Source organism: Aristolochia californica, unplaced genomic scaffold (genome assembly GCF_029961685.1).
Source record: "Aristolochia californica isolate CCGP_79_NKW_82.1479 unplaced genomic scaffold, dmAriCali1.0.hap1 SCAF_16, whole genome shotgun sequence".
In the NCBI taxonomy this organism is placed as follows: domain Eukaryota; kingdom Viridiplantae; phylum Streptophyta; class Magnoliopsida; order Piperales; family Aristolochiaceae; genus Aristolochia; species Aristolochia californica.
The window spans coordinates 5502486-5514479 of NW_027181837.1; the positions used below are offsets into that span (position 1 = coordinate 5502486).

The 11994-nt window shown below is 37.2% G+C and overlaps 2 protein-coding genes across 2 annotated transcripts; both read right to left on the reverse strand.

The window, feature by feature from the left end:
- Positions 1-177: 177 nt before the first annotated feature.
- LOC137953671 (uncharacterized) lies at positions 178-6152 on the reverse strand. The gene is made up of 7 exons (XM_068801133.1): positions 5782-6152; positions 5204-5245; positions 4880-4999; positions 3105-3343; positions 1200-1236; positions 655-712; positions 178-577 (listed from the first exon to the last, which is right to left on the reverse strand). The coding sequence occupies exons 1-7, from the start codon at positions 5911-5913 to the stop codon at positions 501-503; spliced, it is 705 nt and encodes a 234-aa protein (XP_068657234.1). The 5' UTR covers positions 5914-6152; the 3' UTR covers positions 178-500.
- Positions 6153-6602: 450 nt separating this feature from the next.
- On the reverse strand, positions 6603-11351 carry LOC137952781 (DUF21 domain-containing protein At2g14520-like). Its single transcript, XM_068799847.1, has 11 exons — positions 11003-11351; positions 10005-10081; positions 9849-9932; positions 9628-9741; positions 9446-9532; positions 9185-9324; positions 9009-9096; positions 8613-8686; positions 7348-7472; positions 6983-7263; positions 6603-6891 (listed from the first exon to the last, which is right to left on the reverse strand). Exons 1-11 carry the CDS (start codon positions 11175-11177, stop codon positions 6850-6852), a joined length of 1287 nt encoding a protein of 428 aa, XP_068655948.1. The 5' UTR covers positions 11178-11351; the 3' UTR covers positions 6603-6849.
- Positions 11352-11994: the final 643 nt, after the last annotated feature.

Below are 11994 nucleotides of genomic sequence, written 5' to 3' on the forward strand. Positions count from 1 at the left end.
ACTTTACTCAATTGGCTCGACGTAATGATAGATTACAATATATTTATCAATTAAATTACCTAATTAATGAATTCATTATGATCGAGGAACCAGCTCGAATCTTTAGGTTTTGTCAAGTACAAATTATGTAACGCAGGAAGAGAAGAGACATGAAATTCTTAGCAGAAGAACCTTTATTCGAAACCTGATTAATTGGATCAGAACTGACTTGTTCAGCTGCCTCTGTCACTTAAAAACAATACCTTTATGCATATCATATACAACGATGCGATAGTTGAAAATTACAAGGACTCTGATGTAGTTGGTACATTCCAGCGACATGGGGAAAAACTGCCAACTGCAGCTCGGTCCCCGGGGTGATGCGATCAACGTTTGGTAATCTCTTGGCTCAACAGTTAAGTGTAGCATAAACAATGTTAACACAACAAAAAGCGTGCTTCAGTTCACTTGGGCATGCACTTCCAGGACTCAAAACTTGGAGCAGAAGCTACTCGAATTCATCATTTTCCATTCTTTCTTTCCTGTTTAATGGCTTCATAAGATGCCATAACCTCTTTGAACTTTGCCTCAGCCGCCTCTGTGATATAAAAAATCAATAAGTTCCCAACTGACAAACCAGACCAGCTGTGATGTAGAGAAAAAGAGAACACACACCTTCATTTCCCTGATTTTGATCTGGATGGTACTCCATGGCCTTGGTTCTAAAAGCAGTCTGTGGGAAGTAAAATGGAAAACCCTACTCAGAATCATGTACTAGTGCAGGCTTAATATAAAGATAAATCAATTTCTGCATTTCTCACACGATTATAGATTTAGAAGTACTCAACAAATTAGGGCATGCTAAAGTTTCCTTAACAGAAAGATCAGGACTTGGATGATGGTGATAGGGGATATCACTAAGCTGTGAATGATTTCAGTAGCTCAGAGGAATTGTTAAAATATCAGAAGCCTGCTTTCCAAAGGTGAGATTAGAGTATCTACATTAGTATTAAATAGGTTTCATCGATCACTTGGTTTCAGACAATGACCTTTTGCAATTTTTACATGGAGCTGTCAGTTTATAAGAGATTTAACCAATCACACACTCTGATTGCTGCCTCTATCACTTAACATCACATGAGAACTTCCGTCCAGCCATTGAAACAAATGCACAAAATAGAGAAACAAAATCTGATATGAAAGTTTATGTGATGAAGTACCTTAATCTCAGCATCTGTATATGGTGTTCTCCTGAACCTATCAAACAGGAACATCACAATCAGAAGTCACTAATTTTTTCTGCAACAATTAGATCTCACACTAACTGATGCAGCAATAAAGTAGTTTTGAGTAAATGTAACACAATCACACACATACAAGTACATGTATGCTGGACAGTGGACGGAGGCCATTGTAGAAATCATAATGGTTCGTACATGCAGGCCAGAATCATGACGACATCATACAGAACTCTTAAAAAGTCATTCTTTTTGTTCCCAGAGATTAATCTAAAAGATACAGCAAGAACAAACTAAAGAAGGGCTGTTAAAATCTTTTTTTATCTTTGTCGGAATTTGTGTTTGTATCGACTAGGCCACTCCTTGTATATTTACTTGTTGGCTTTCCTAAAAGGTTCAAGCCTTTTAGCGCAATGGTTAAAACATGGTATCAAAGCAGGTTGATCCCGAGTTCGAGTCCCGCTCCCACCGAATTTTGTCCCAGGTATTTCTGGTGAATTTGTCCTGGGTTTTTCCAGGAGTTTGTCCCGGGTTTTCCGGTGAATTTGTCCACGGGTTTTCCCGTGCGGGGGAGTGTTGGAATTTGTGTTTGTATCGACTGGGCCAGTCCTTGTATATTTACCTGTTGGCTTTCCTAAAAGGTTCGAGCCTTTTAGCGCAATGGTTTCAACAATCTTCAATACGTGAATTCAAATCTAATGTATTAAAAGGATGTTAGAATACGTTGCTCACTCTTCAAGTATATTGGAGTAGATGAACTAAATAGGGAATGAACATCAACAACGACTCAATGACAATGAGATTTACAGAGATGAACAATAAGATCTTGACCAGTTTTGTGTTCACCAAAAAAAACTGGGTCCACTTCTGCCTGGATTCTAATACAATGAATTGTAAACAATCTAATAGGGATATTTTAGGGTGATTGTAAAGTTACCCTCAAGTAGGGTAGCCTTGAACTTAAGATGGAGCTTGGCAAACCTCATGCAAGAATGATTTCTGGAAAAGAAACTCACAACATATGATCATAAGCAATACTTATACCTCTCAACGAATAATTTTACATAAAATATTGCTAGCTAGCACCATTTTCAAGAAAAAAAAGGCTAGCTAGAAACCTGGGAAGGTGGTGATTTCTGGGAAATGGTTAAACACAATATTACTTGCAGGTAACTCCCGAGTCACTCTGGCATGGCCCAATTCCACTATGCTACTTTACCCTGTTCATTACTTTGAAAAAATTAATATTTCCCATTCTTTTTGACAACCTTACTGATGACGGTAAAAGAGAGCCAATATATTCATAAGGAAAAACAAAAAAAAGAGAGAACCAACTGTTGACGGTGATGCACCTAGGAAGGCCAAACTCACTGATAGATGGAATAATTAGAAAAATATAGATAATAATGTCACACATGAAATTATTAATATTTAAAAATTATCACCAGATGGTCCATATCCATCCTATATGTTTCCTGTTTAGCCTTGTTCCATGTGATCGTAACAAAAAATAGAATCTTTAACAGCTGCCAACTAATCAGCCCCTAAAATTTCTAAACAAAGAGACGGATCTGCACTGAGAAAGCATATAAAATGACAACATGTAAAAGTGACATGTAACACGAACATGTTTTCTAGGCTTTCTGGAACATCTACAACATATAACACACACAATTAACTAGAGTATTTTCAAAATGACTGCAACCATTTTCTAGTATCATGGTAAATCCTAGAAGAATATTTAAGTACAAATTCCATACTTTGGCGTTTCCTGAAATAGCTGACTGAAGCCATTTCATAGCATCAATAAGTCCTAGAATAATATTTGCGTAAAAAGTTCATCCTATGGCATTTCCTGAAATAGCTGGCTACCAGATTATAATTTACCTGTCAAGTCCCAAAACGAAGTAATGATTCGACAACATATAGTTCCGTGAGCTCCTAGGAGTTGGTCCAGAACCAGAATTAGAATTGTGGTTTCTCTGAGATGTATCAGCTTTCCAGTACCAATCTTCTCGCTGAGAGTATTGGTGATATACCCCAGGACCATATTCTGACCAAGTCTCATAGCTCTTCCTCTTGTTTTTTGCTCTGTTGAATACATTTTGCATCCGTCTAATTCTCTCCTGCAAAATTGGTAACTGATATGGATAAAAAGACACAACCAAAGAGAAGCTTCTGATTAAGGATAAATCTTATCAAGTGAAACTCAAGACCAAAAAAAAACATCTGCAAGCCCAAAATCCATTGTCTGGCTACCCACTGAAAGGAAATTCAAAAGAAAATACCAAACATCATAGATGATGCAGTCATTATGGAGAGATAAACAAATCCTGTTCCCTTACACTGCAGCTATGCAGGAACATAGAGGTATAACAGGCCGACATGGTATATGAGGGAATTTAAATTCTTTGACATAAGTTTTACCGGGCAGAAAATGTGTAGAGGTCTTAATATAATATGTCACAAGATTCTTCAGGCAAGTTAATTAGCTTGTCGATATTTGGCTGAGTATATATGACACTTTATTTTAGATTCCAACTGCTGGCATCAATCAACCATTTTCAGTAAAAACAAAAAAAAAATATGTCTAGCCATCAAGTCTAGAGCTTCTGTGCAGATTTTTCTTAAAAAATCAAATCACTTCAACCCTGAAGAAGTTGACAAACTATTTACCATGACATCCATTTCAAGATTGACCACTGACGAAACTGGACCATTTCCATGAAAACAAGTCTACTGAGAACGGGTTGAAAAAAAATAACAGCCATGTTTGGAATAGTATGACATTGTACTGCCAAACAACACAATGTAAAATTAAAACAATATTAATAGGATTCAGAAGTAGGGTTATTCAAATGGTCTCCTACAAATGATTGTCTATATTCAATACCTACTATATAGATATATAGATATATATAGGCTGATCCAATACGAAACGCCATTTGATGCGAAACGGCTATCTCAGCCATCCGATCATAATCGAAGGATCGGATGGCTGAGATAGCCATTGATCATGATTGGACGGCTAAGATAACCGTTTCGCACGTTTTGTACCAAATGGCTTTTCGTATTGGATCAGCCCTATATATATAAGTAAGAAGAAAGAAGGTTGAAGAGAGAGAATGAGAGGGAGAGAAAGTGGAGAAGATAAAAATTGAGAAAGAGACTGTGATGGGGGACCTGCATGTCCCCCAACCTCTATTTATAACTTAGGTTTGAGAGAGTTAAGTATAATTTACATCATTGCCCCTACTTTAAGTGAAAACCTTAATTGTCTATATCTCCTATTCTACATGTCCTCTTTACATGAACTTTGGTCCATAAACATAGTTTCCATAAACATAGTTTGACATGTAGAACAAGATTACATCAAGAAATATAAATAGTGACAAGATTCAATAACCAAAATGCCCCTGTTCTTGTTTTTCAACATATGGTAAATTTTTTAACCAAAAAACAAGAATGAAAGAGAAAAGCAGCAACATAAGGAGATGTATGACCTTCTAATACAACAATGCTATTGTAAAACAAAAGAGATAAGCACAGTGCCCTGAGGAAACAGATGCAAAAAGTTTCTAAGAAATGACTTCTACATACGACAAGCAAATAGACACAATCAAACAGGAAAGTATGAAATTTGACTAGAAGACCAATCTCACCAGTCTTTCCATTTCATCTTCATGCTCTTCTTGCATTCGACGGTAGTATCTCTTCCAAGCTTCTTCCTTGAAACTCGAATGATTTGAACCCCATGAAAAATATGATTTCGATCTACTTAACTTTCCAGAATGAAGTAGAGAAGAACATGGTCAGGGTAGGCCTTAGCTGAACATCTTATAAACAAGCAAACATCTAGACTAACATGGAAACAGATTCTATGAATACAATAAATTGGAAGATTTAATAATTTAGAAACGAAACATATCAGCTACAAAATTTTGAGCAAGAAAATATGGAATAGATACATCAATAATGATTGGTACCTGAGCGTAAAACCGATCAACTGATTGACGCAACACGCCAGCCTGCCAAATAACTTTAAGCATAAGACACATTGGTGGAGGAGGGTTTGATGTATCCAACCCCAGCACAGCTCGGACAAGGTTCGCATGAGAAAGTGATAAGCTATTTCTTCCATTTGTTTAGTTTCTTCTTTGATTGATGATAAGATAAATTGATAAAAAAAATAACTGGACAGTGTGTGAGTTTATCTATTCGAATTCAAGTATGCAAATAATACAAAAAGTAACAAAAGTGGATATATGCAGAAGAACAGAAAGTAAATGGATGCCAAACTGCAAAAAAACCCTATGTCAGCGTACAAAATAGTTTACATGACGATGACAGGAAAGTAACCTGTGGCACTGTATTATGGAAAAATTCCCGAAACTAAACATCAACAGACAATTCAGTTTCAGCCTTCATTTTAGCAACCTTACAAATTTACGATTAAGAACATGGGCAAGGGATTATAGCACAAATGCATATTCGGCCCGAGAGAAAGATCGTCGACTTCGAAGGAAATTAACTCAAAAAGCTGAGTACGAAGGTGAGGACCTACCGCCCAAGTGGTGGCCGCGGCGCCAATCAAACTGAACAAAAGCAACCGACCGAGTTTCGATCCCTCTTCATCTTGTTGAGCTATCTTCTCTCGCCTCGGATTCAAGTTGCTGTCGTCTTTCTTACTGGCCATTGATTATCGGAAATTGCCCAAGGAAAACCCAAGTCGGGTGGCGCAGACGCATACTTCTAGCTTCGCTCCTTTTCTCCCGCAAGGAAAATCGAAGAACAAATTCAACCGCCACTCGATACGAAAGTCTAGGCCCCCTTTTTACCGGAAATTTTTAGAAGAATTACAGCGGAAAACAAAAGAAAAAAATTTCAGTTTTCACATTCGAGGAGAAAGAGATTTCCAATTAAAAACTACGATGTCGGTTGTTTTTCACGGTCAGACCTAAAAAATAGAAATCGAAATTTTGTGATCGAATAAAAAGCAACGATTTGTATTATGTACAAAAGGTCACACCTTTCCCACTCTCTTTATTATGACTAATTTATTTTAACACCAATATATTGAAAAAGTTTGAAAATACTAAAAAAGGCTAATTTTGTCTTCTCACAGGACAATCGTTCTACTATTTCTCAGTGATTAGAGGCTCTATTCGTCTACTACATTTTGATTATAACGATATAGTTGAAAATACATTTTCCTGGAAGAGACACCAAAAGTGATTGCCACAAAGATACTTATCTCAGGCCAACTGCAGCTCGCAAGCTTCAGCAAAGTGGAGATCAGTATTGCAACCTGCCTGATAATGAGAAGTATTTTTACTACGGCCACCAGTGGAAGATAAGAGCAATTGCAATCAAAAGTTTCTGCTTCTTTCCTTTCTAGTAGTATACAATGGAAATACATAACCTGATACTGAATCCAACTAACTGTGTACATTTTCTTTCTGATTTATAGTCATTCATAACTGAATACATCAGTTACATGATTTTTTTTCTAAAAAAAAAAGCACATTCTAGCAGAAGTTTGTTCACTTGAAGTTCAATGTTCTCATATACAGTGTTGAAAATGCATGGAGCAGTACAGAAATTCTGCTCAGAGCAAGTCTCTGAAATACTACTATAAATCCTCGTGGTAATCTGTCTCGTCAAAAATTTCCTCCTACATATGCAAAACAGAACATTTATAGTCCCTGATGCAAGAGCAAACAAAACATAGAAATAAATTATTTTCTCCATGTAAATCTGCTTACCTGCAAAAGTTCTTCAATGACATCCTCCATCGTTATTATTCCAACAGCTTCTTCTTCGTTGAGTATTGGAAGTGGCCTGTCACCAATCTCAATGACATCCTGTGAATTGTCCCTCGACCACTTTTTACTTCTACCTCTATTTAAGCTCTTATCGTTGGAAGGGAAGCTCGTACCGTTGGAAGGGAAGCTCTTCCACTTTTGGAGAGCCCTTTTGGTTTTGGTGGTTTTCTCTGGTGAGGTTTTTTCACCATCTATATCCAACCTCACTTCCTTCATGGAATCTGTTAAAAGAGAGTATGAAATGATCAGCATCTTTGACAGCAGACATAGGAGCCTCCATTTGGTTTCTTAAATGCTCAGGTTACCATCATCTGTTTTTATAATGGCAGGTTCCACTTCAGGCTGAATCGGCCTAATGACAACAGTCATGTGACTGTGACCTTTCTGGAACTCATTTAAGATGTCATATAAAGGCATTGTTTCTGCAACCCTAGTGCACAGTACATGACAATGGTCAAAAACATAACAACATATAGCAGAAAGGTAAAGAACATGCAAATTTCACTACAAGAATATACTCATGGTGTGAATATGGTAAAAGTGGTGCTTTTCGATTTTTTTTTTTCTAGGCATGAAATTCTCCACTATCTCAGTGTGAATATACTCATGGTACAAACAGTAAAAGTAGTGCTTTTCTATTTTGTTTTTCTTGGCACGAAATTATTAACCTGAAGGAAGTAGACACCCATAAAGGAATTGGATGTAGAATGATGATAACAAATCAGAAAAAGTCGGTCCCTATCATCGCCCAGTTGAAAGAGATAAGAATTGATGAAACACACCTTGAATGTGATTCCTACCAATACCAGTGGAACTTGGTATTATTTCCACAGGTCTAGCTGGATCAGAATCCAGTTTCTCAAAACATGCATATGTTAAAAGTGGTCTTCATGGCAGGACATGTTAGATTTAAACTGCTTCAATCAGATCACATTCATATTATTAGACCGAATTCTCCCAAACACAATCTTACAATTGGATTTTCCTGTTAACTGCGAAGGCCAATTTCTCATAACATGCATATGTTAAAAGTGGTCTTCATGGCAGGACATGTTAAATTTGGACTGCTTCAATCAGATCCCATTCATATTATAAGACCGAATTCTCCCAAACAAAATCTGACACTTGAATTTTCTTGTCAATTGCAAAGGCCAATATAGTACTTCAACCATATCCAACTCATATGAGAACTCCCACTGCATAATCACGTGCGCAAGCAGAGAAGCTCACTTGTAGCCAACACTTGGTCATTGATTCCACAAGAGTTTGGATTCTCACAAGCAGCAGGTTTTATTCCCAAATAAAAAATTTCAGAAATAGATTAGAAGAAGCGCAGAATCCCTTCAAAAAATTACATTAACAGGCCTTTTCCTTTAAATGAAACAATTAATGCTAAATGTCCTACATCATGGGTTTATACTCTGTCAAGTTAGATGCACATATATAAATCCAAAAAACAGATAAACACTGCAACAAAGCGAGTAAAAATGGAATAAAGCCATGTGGCTAAAATCCATCAATCTAACAGATGAAACCAAAAAATTAAGGACCTTTAACCAAGACAGCAAACCTTGGAATCTTGCGAATAGTGACATTCTTGACAGGCACCTCATCTGCAGGATGTATGTCCAGTAAATTTTTTACCTACAGTAAGCAAAAATATATAAAAAATAAAAAAGAGTAAATGCACAAACTCAAAACACAAGAGACAAATCCATCAGATCCAGGGCAAATAAGTGCCAATGGGTGCTCATACAATTGAAAAAATTTATTAGAAAAATATTCCAACTACAACAGAAAAATGATTCACTTGGTTTCAGGGAGCAGAGATACAAAGCCAGCACCAGCATATAATATAAATTTTTATTCTACTATTCATTGTTGGACAAATTTCACAATTTCAATGGAAAAAGATGTAAAAACAAACTCCAAGAAAAATTAGCATCCAGAGCTGACATTTTATTACCAGAATTAGTCCAATTATATTTGTGGGTTGCTCATAATAAACTGGCACTCTGCTATGCCCTTTTTCCAAAATTAACTTCATCAACTCCCTGTGCAACAAGAAGTACATATGAGACCACCATCATAATTGTCAAGGCAGATTTCTTCACATTTAACTATGCAATAGTAGTGAGGTACCTGTCAAGTATAGCATTTACATCAATAGCAAAAGTCTCAGTTATAGGAGTCATGGCATCCCTAGCTGTTTTCTCTGTTAGTTGAAGGGCTCCAGCTATGATAGTTGTTTCATCATGTGTTAGTTCTCCCCCTTTTCCTGCCTGTTAACAACTCAGTTGATTGATTCCCGTTATAGTTAGAACAAAAAATCCAAAAATGCTTAGTTCTGCTACAAATGCCTAGAAAAGTTTTAAAAAACCATGAAGTAACAGAAACATTCACCTCATTGCCATGGAAATCAACAAGTGTTTTTAGCTCAGCTCTACGAAACAGAGCTGCATGCCCTGGCCCAAGCAGATAATCTAAAAGCTGAAAAAACCCGCAAGAAAGTTATGGTCATAATGCTACTTCAATGACATGGTAAGATACCATAAAAACATAGGATTCCAATAGAAGACAGTCACCTTGCTTATTGGATATGCAACAGGATAACAAATCCAAACAAGTACACGGACCATTGGAGCCACTGCTGCACCCACTGCCAATCCATACCGTGAACACACAGACTGGGGTATGATCTGCTTTTTGAGTGGGGAACACAATTATTGTCAAGAAAATGAACAGGGAAATTCGGGGTGACAGAATTCCATGTTTTAAGTATGCACCAGGAAATGAGAAAGTTCACCTCTCCAAACAGAAGGATCAGGGTAACCGAAATCAATATTGCACCCCATGCTGAAACTAGGCTGTCGAGGAATATAGGTAGAGCCTGATGAAAGTAGATCAGTAAAGACATTCACAATAAGTGCTACAGAACTATTAGCCCATATATGATCCTTACCTCCATAGCCGCAGCATTACAAATAAGAAGGGTGCACAGTAGTAGATGCTGCTTTTTGACTACTGGTAATATCTTCTCTGAAATGGAAAAACAGAGGTTTCAAAATTTACCTATTATGCTTGATTTTAAAGGAAACAAAAGACATGAAACTAAGCAAATACAAAGAAATCTCCAAAACAACAATAACTACATTAGTGTGATTTTGATCTCCAACAGAGCAAATTGGACACAAGTAACTGTAGAAGATGCAAGACCAAATTTTCTCAAATTAAATTGGATTCTCATTATAAGCTTAACAAGAAAAGGGCATGGTCTTGAAAAGAATAGATCACTAAGTTCGAAATCAATGGATGCCATATATTCTATTGAGAGCACATTTGATCAAAATTTAAGAGAGAAAAATGAAAAAAAAAAAAATGGTAATCATTTCAAAACTCACTAAGTCAGTGCACAAGAAGACTCCAGAAATTATTAAAGCAAATAAAATCACTAAGTACTGAATAACACAATGCTAAAGATGATCCTACAAAAATCCTGAAAATTAAAGGGGAAAAATAAGAACATAAGGTACACCAGGGAAATATGTTACGTTTAAATAAATTCTCTACACTCGGTTAGTTAACAAATTAAAAGATTTTTAACAGAAAAAAAAAATGTACAGTATAGTAATTAGCTGAAGAATACAACACGAAACAGATATTATCTCATGTCTAAACATAAATATTTAGAGCTACCAAAATAAAATTAGGATGCCAATGAGTACCGATATGGTTGTAAGAATTAGCATAGCACCTACGAAAAAAAAAAAAAGCAGCCAGCTAGCAGCGACGAAACAAAGCTCACACAACCACGACAAAGGACCAAAATCAGTCCAACAGAACAATGAAAACTACAAAAACGAGGAAGCAATTAAACACATGATATAATTCCACCAGACAGCTAAAAAGAGCTTCATTTAATACGCTAACCACAAAAGCAAAAAGAAAGGCGTCAAATACCTGCATGTTTCCGATCCTGGGGAGTCCCAGACTTAGCAAGAACTTCGAGATCCACGAGGCTCATTGACATCAACCCCAAAGTGAGCCCCGACATTAGTCCCGCAAACAGCACCAACAGAACTATGAGCACCACATGAATGAAAAACTCCGGTTCGCAGCATTTATACTCCGCCATCCGAAACCCTCCAACCCTAAGCGAAGAAACAAATTAAACAAGTGACCAACCAATTCCCAGAAATCACTCAGCTTTTGTGTTTTATGCTTTCTGGTTCTCTCTCTCTCTCTCTCTCCTTGAAGAGAAAACTCTCGAATGCTTTCTCCCTATCCTTCTTTATATATCCGTTCCCACTTGTTTTAACTTTTACCGAAAAAAGAGAAGCGAGCAGAAGCTGGCTCAGGTGCTGCACTGCAATGTCGACACAGCACAAGTCTCAGAAACAGAACAGCTTCTGACAGTGAAAACTTAAAAATGGAGGCCAAAGAGGAGACCCAAACTGACTCAGTGAGACTCCGACTTCAGGGATCAATCACCGGCGGCTTCGTCGGAGTGCCGGCGAGTTATTGAGCAGGATTTTACGATTGGGGTCAGGCGGTGACAGATTCGTAAATGGCAGGCGACTGGGACCCACTAAACAAACTCCTGTGGGGCCCACTATCAGGACAAGTGTACAAAGAGACAGAGTTCCGACAGCTAACCCGAATCCGGGTCTGCTAGGCCTTAGAACGGTAATTAGGGTTTTACATTGGAATCATGAAAGAGAGGGGTAAAGAAGTAGAAATCAGCCTCATGGGATCCTCTTAATTTCTCATAATCCCCTTCAATTAGACTTTATTAGCAAGTTGGACTTTTTTAAGAATATGCTTATCCAGGGAATCAGTTCCACTATAATTCTATTCCAATTGAGATTTGACAGAGAAGAGTTAGAGTGTGTCAAAGGGAATTTCATAATTGTAGTGACTCTTTTAAGGACTTGAGAAGCTGATCTAAGAAG

What these genes read in the sequence shown, in the direction of transcription:
- LOC137953671 (XM_068801133.1), bottom strand. Translation starts at nt 5,913, where the DNA reads ATGGCCAGTAAGAAAGACGACAGCAACTTGAATCCGAGGCGAGAGAAG. An exon ending in CCGCGGCCACCACTTGGGCG is followed by an intron (nt 5,246 to 5,781) that starts GTAGGTCCTCAC and finishes GTTATTTGGCAG; the next exon opens with GCTGGCGTGTTGCGTCAATC. An exon ending in TTGATCGGTTTTACGCTCAG is followed by an intron (nt 5,000 to 5,203) that starts GTACCAATCATT and finishes CATTCTGGAAAG; the next exon opens with TTAAGTAGATCGAAATCATA.
- LOC137952781 (XM_068799847.1), bottom strand. Translation starts at nt 11,177, where the DNA reads ATGGCGGAGTATAAATGCTGCGAACCGGAGTTTTTCATTCATGTGGTG. An exon ending in GTAATGCTGCGGCTATGGAG is followed by an intron (nt 9,933 to 10,004) that starts GTAAGGATCATA and finishes TACTTTCATCAG; the next exon opens with GCTCTACCTATATTCCTCGA. An exon ending in TTGATTTCCATGGCAATGAG is followed by an intron (nt 9,325 to 9,445) that starts GTGAATGTTTCT and finishes AGTTGTTAACAG; the next exon opens with GCAGGAAAAGGGGGAGAACT.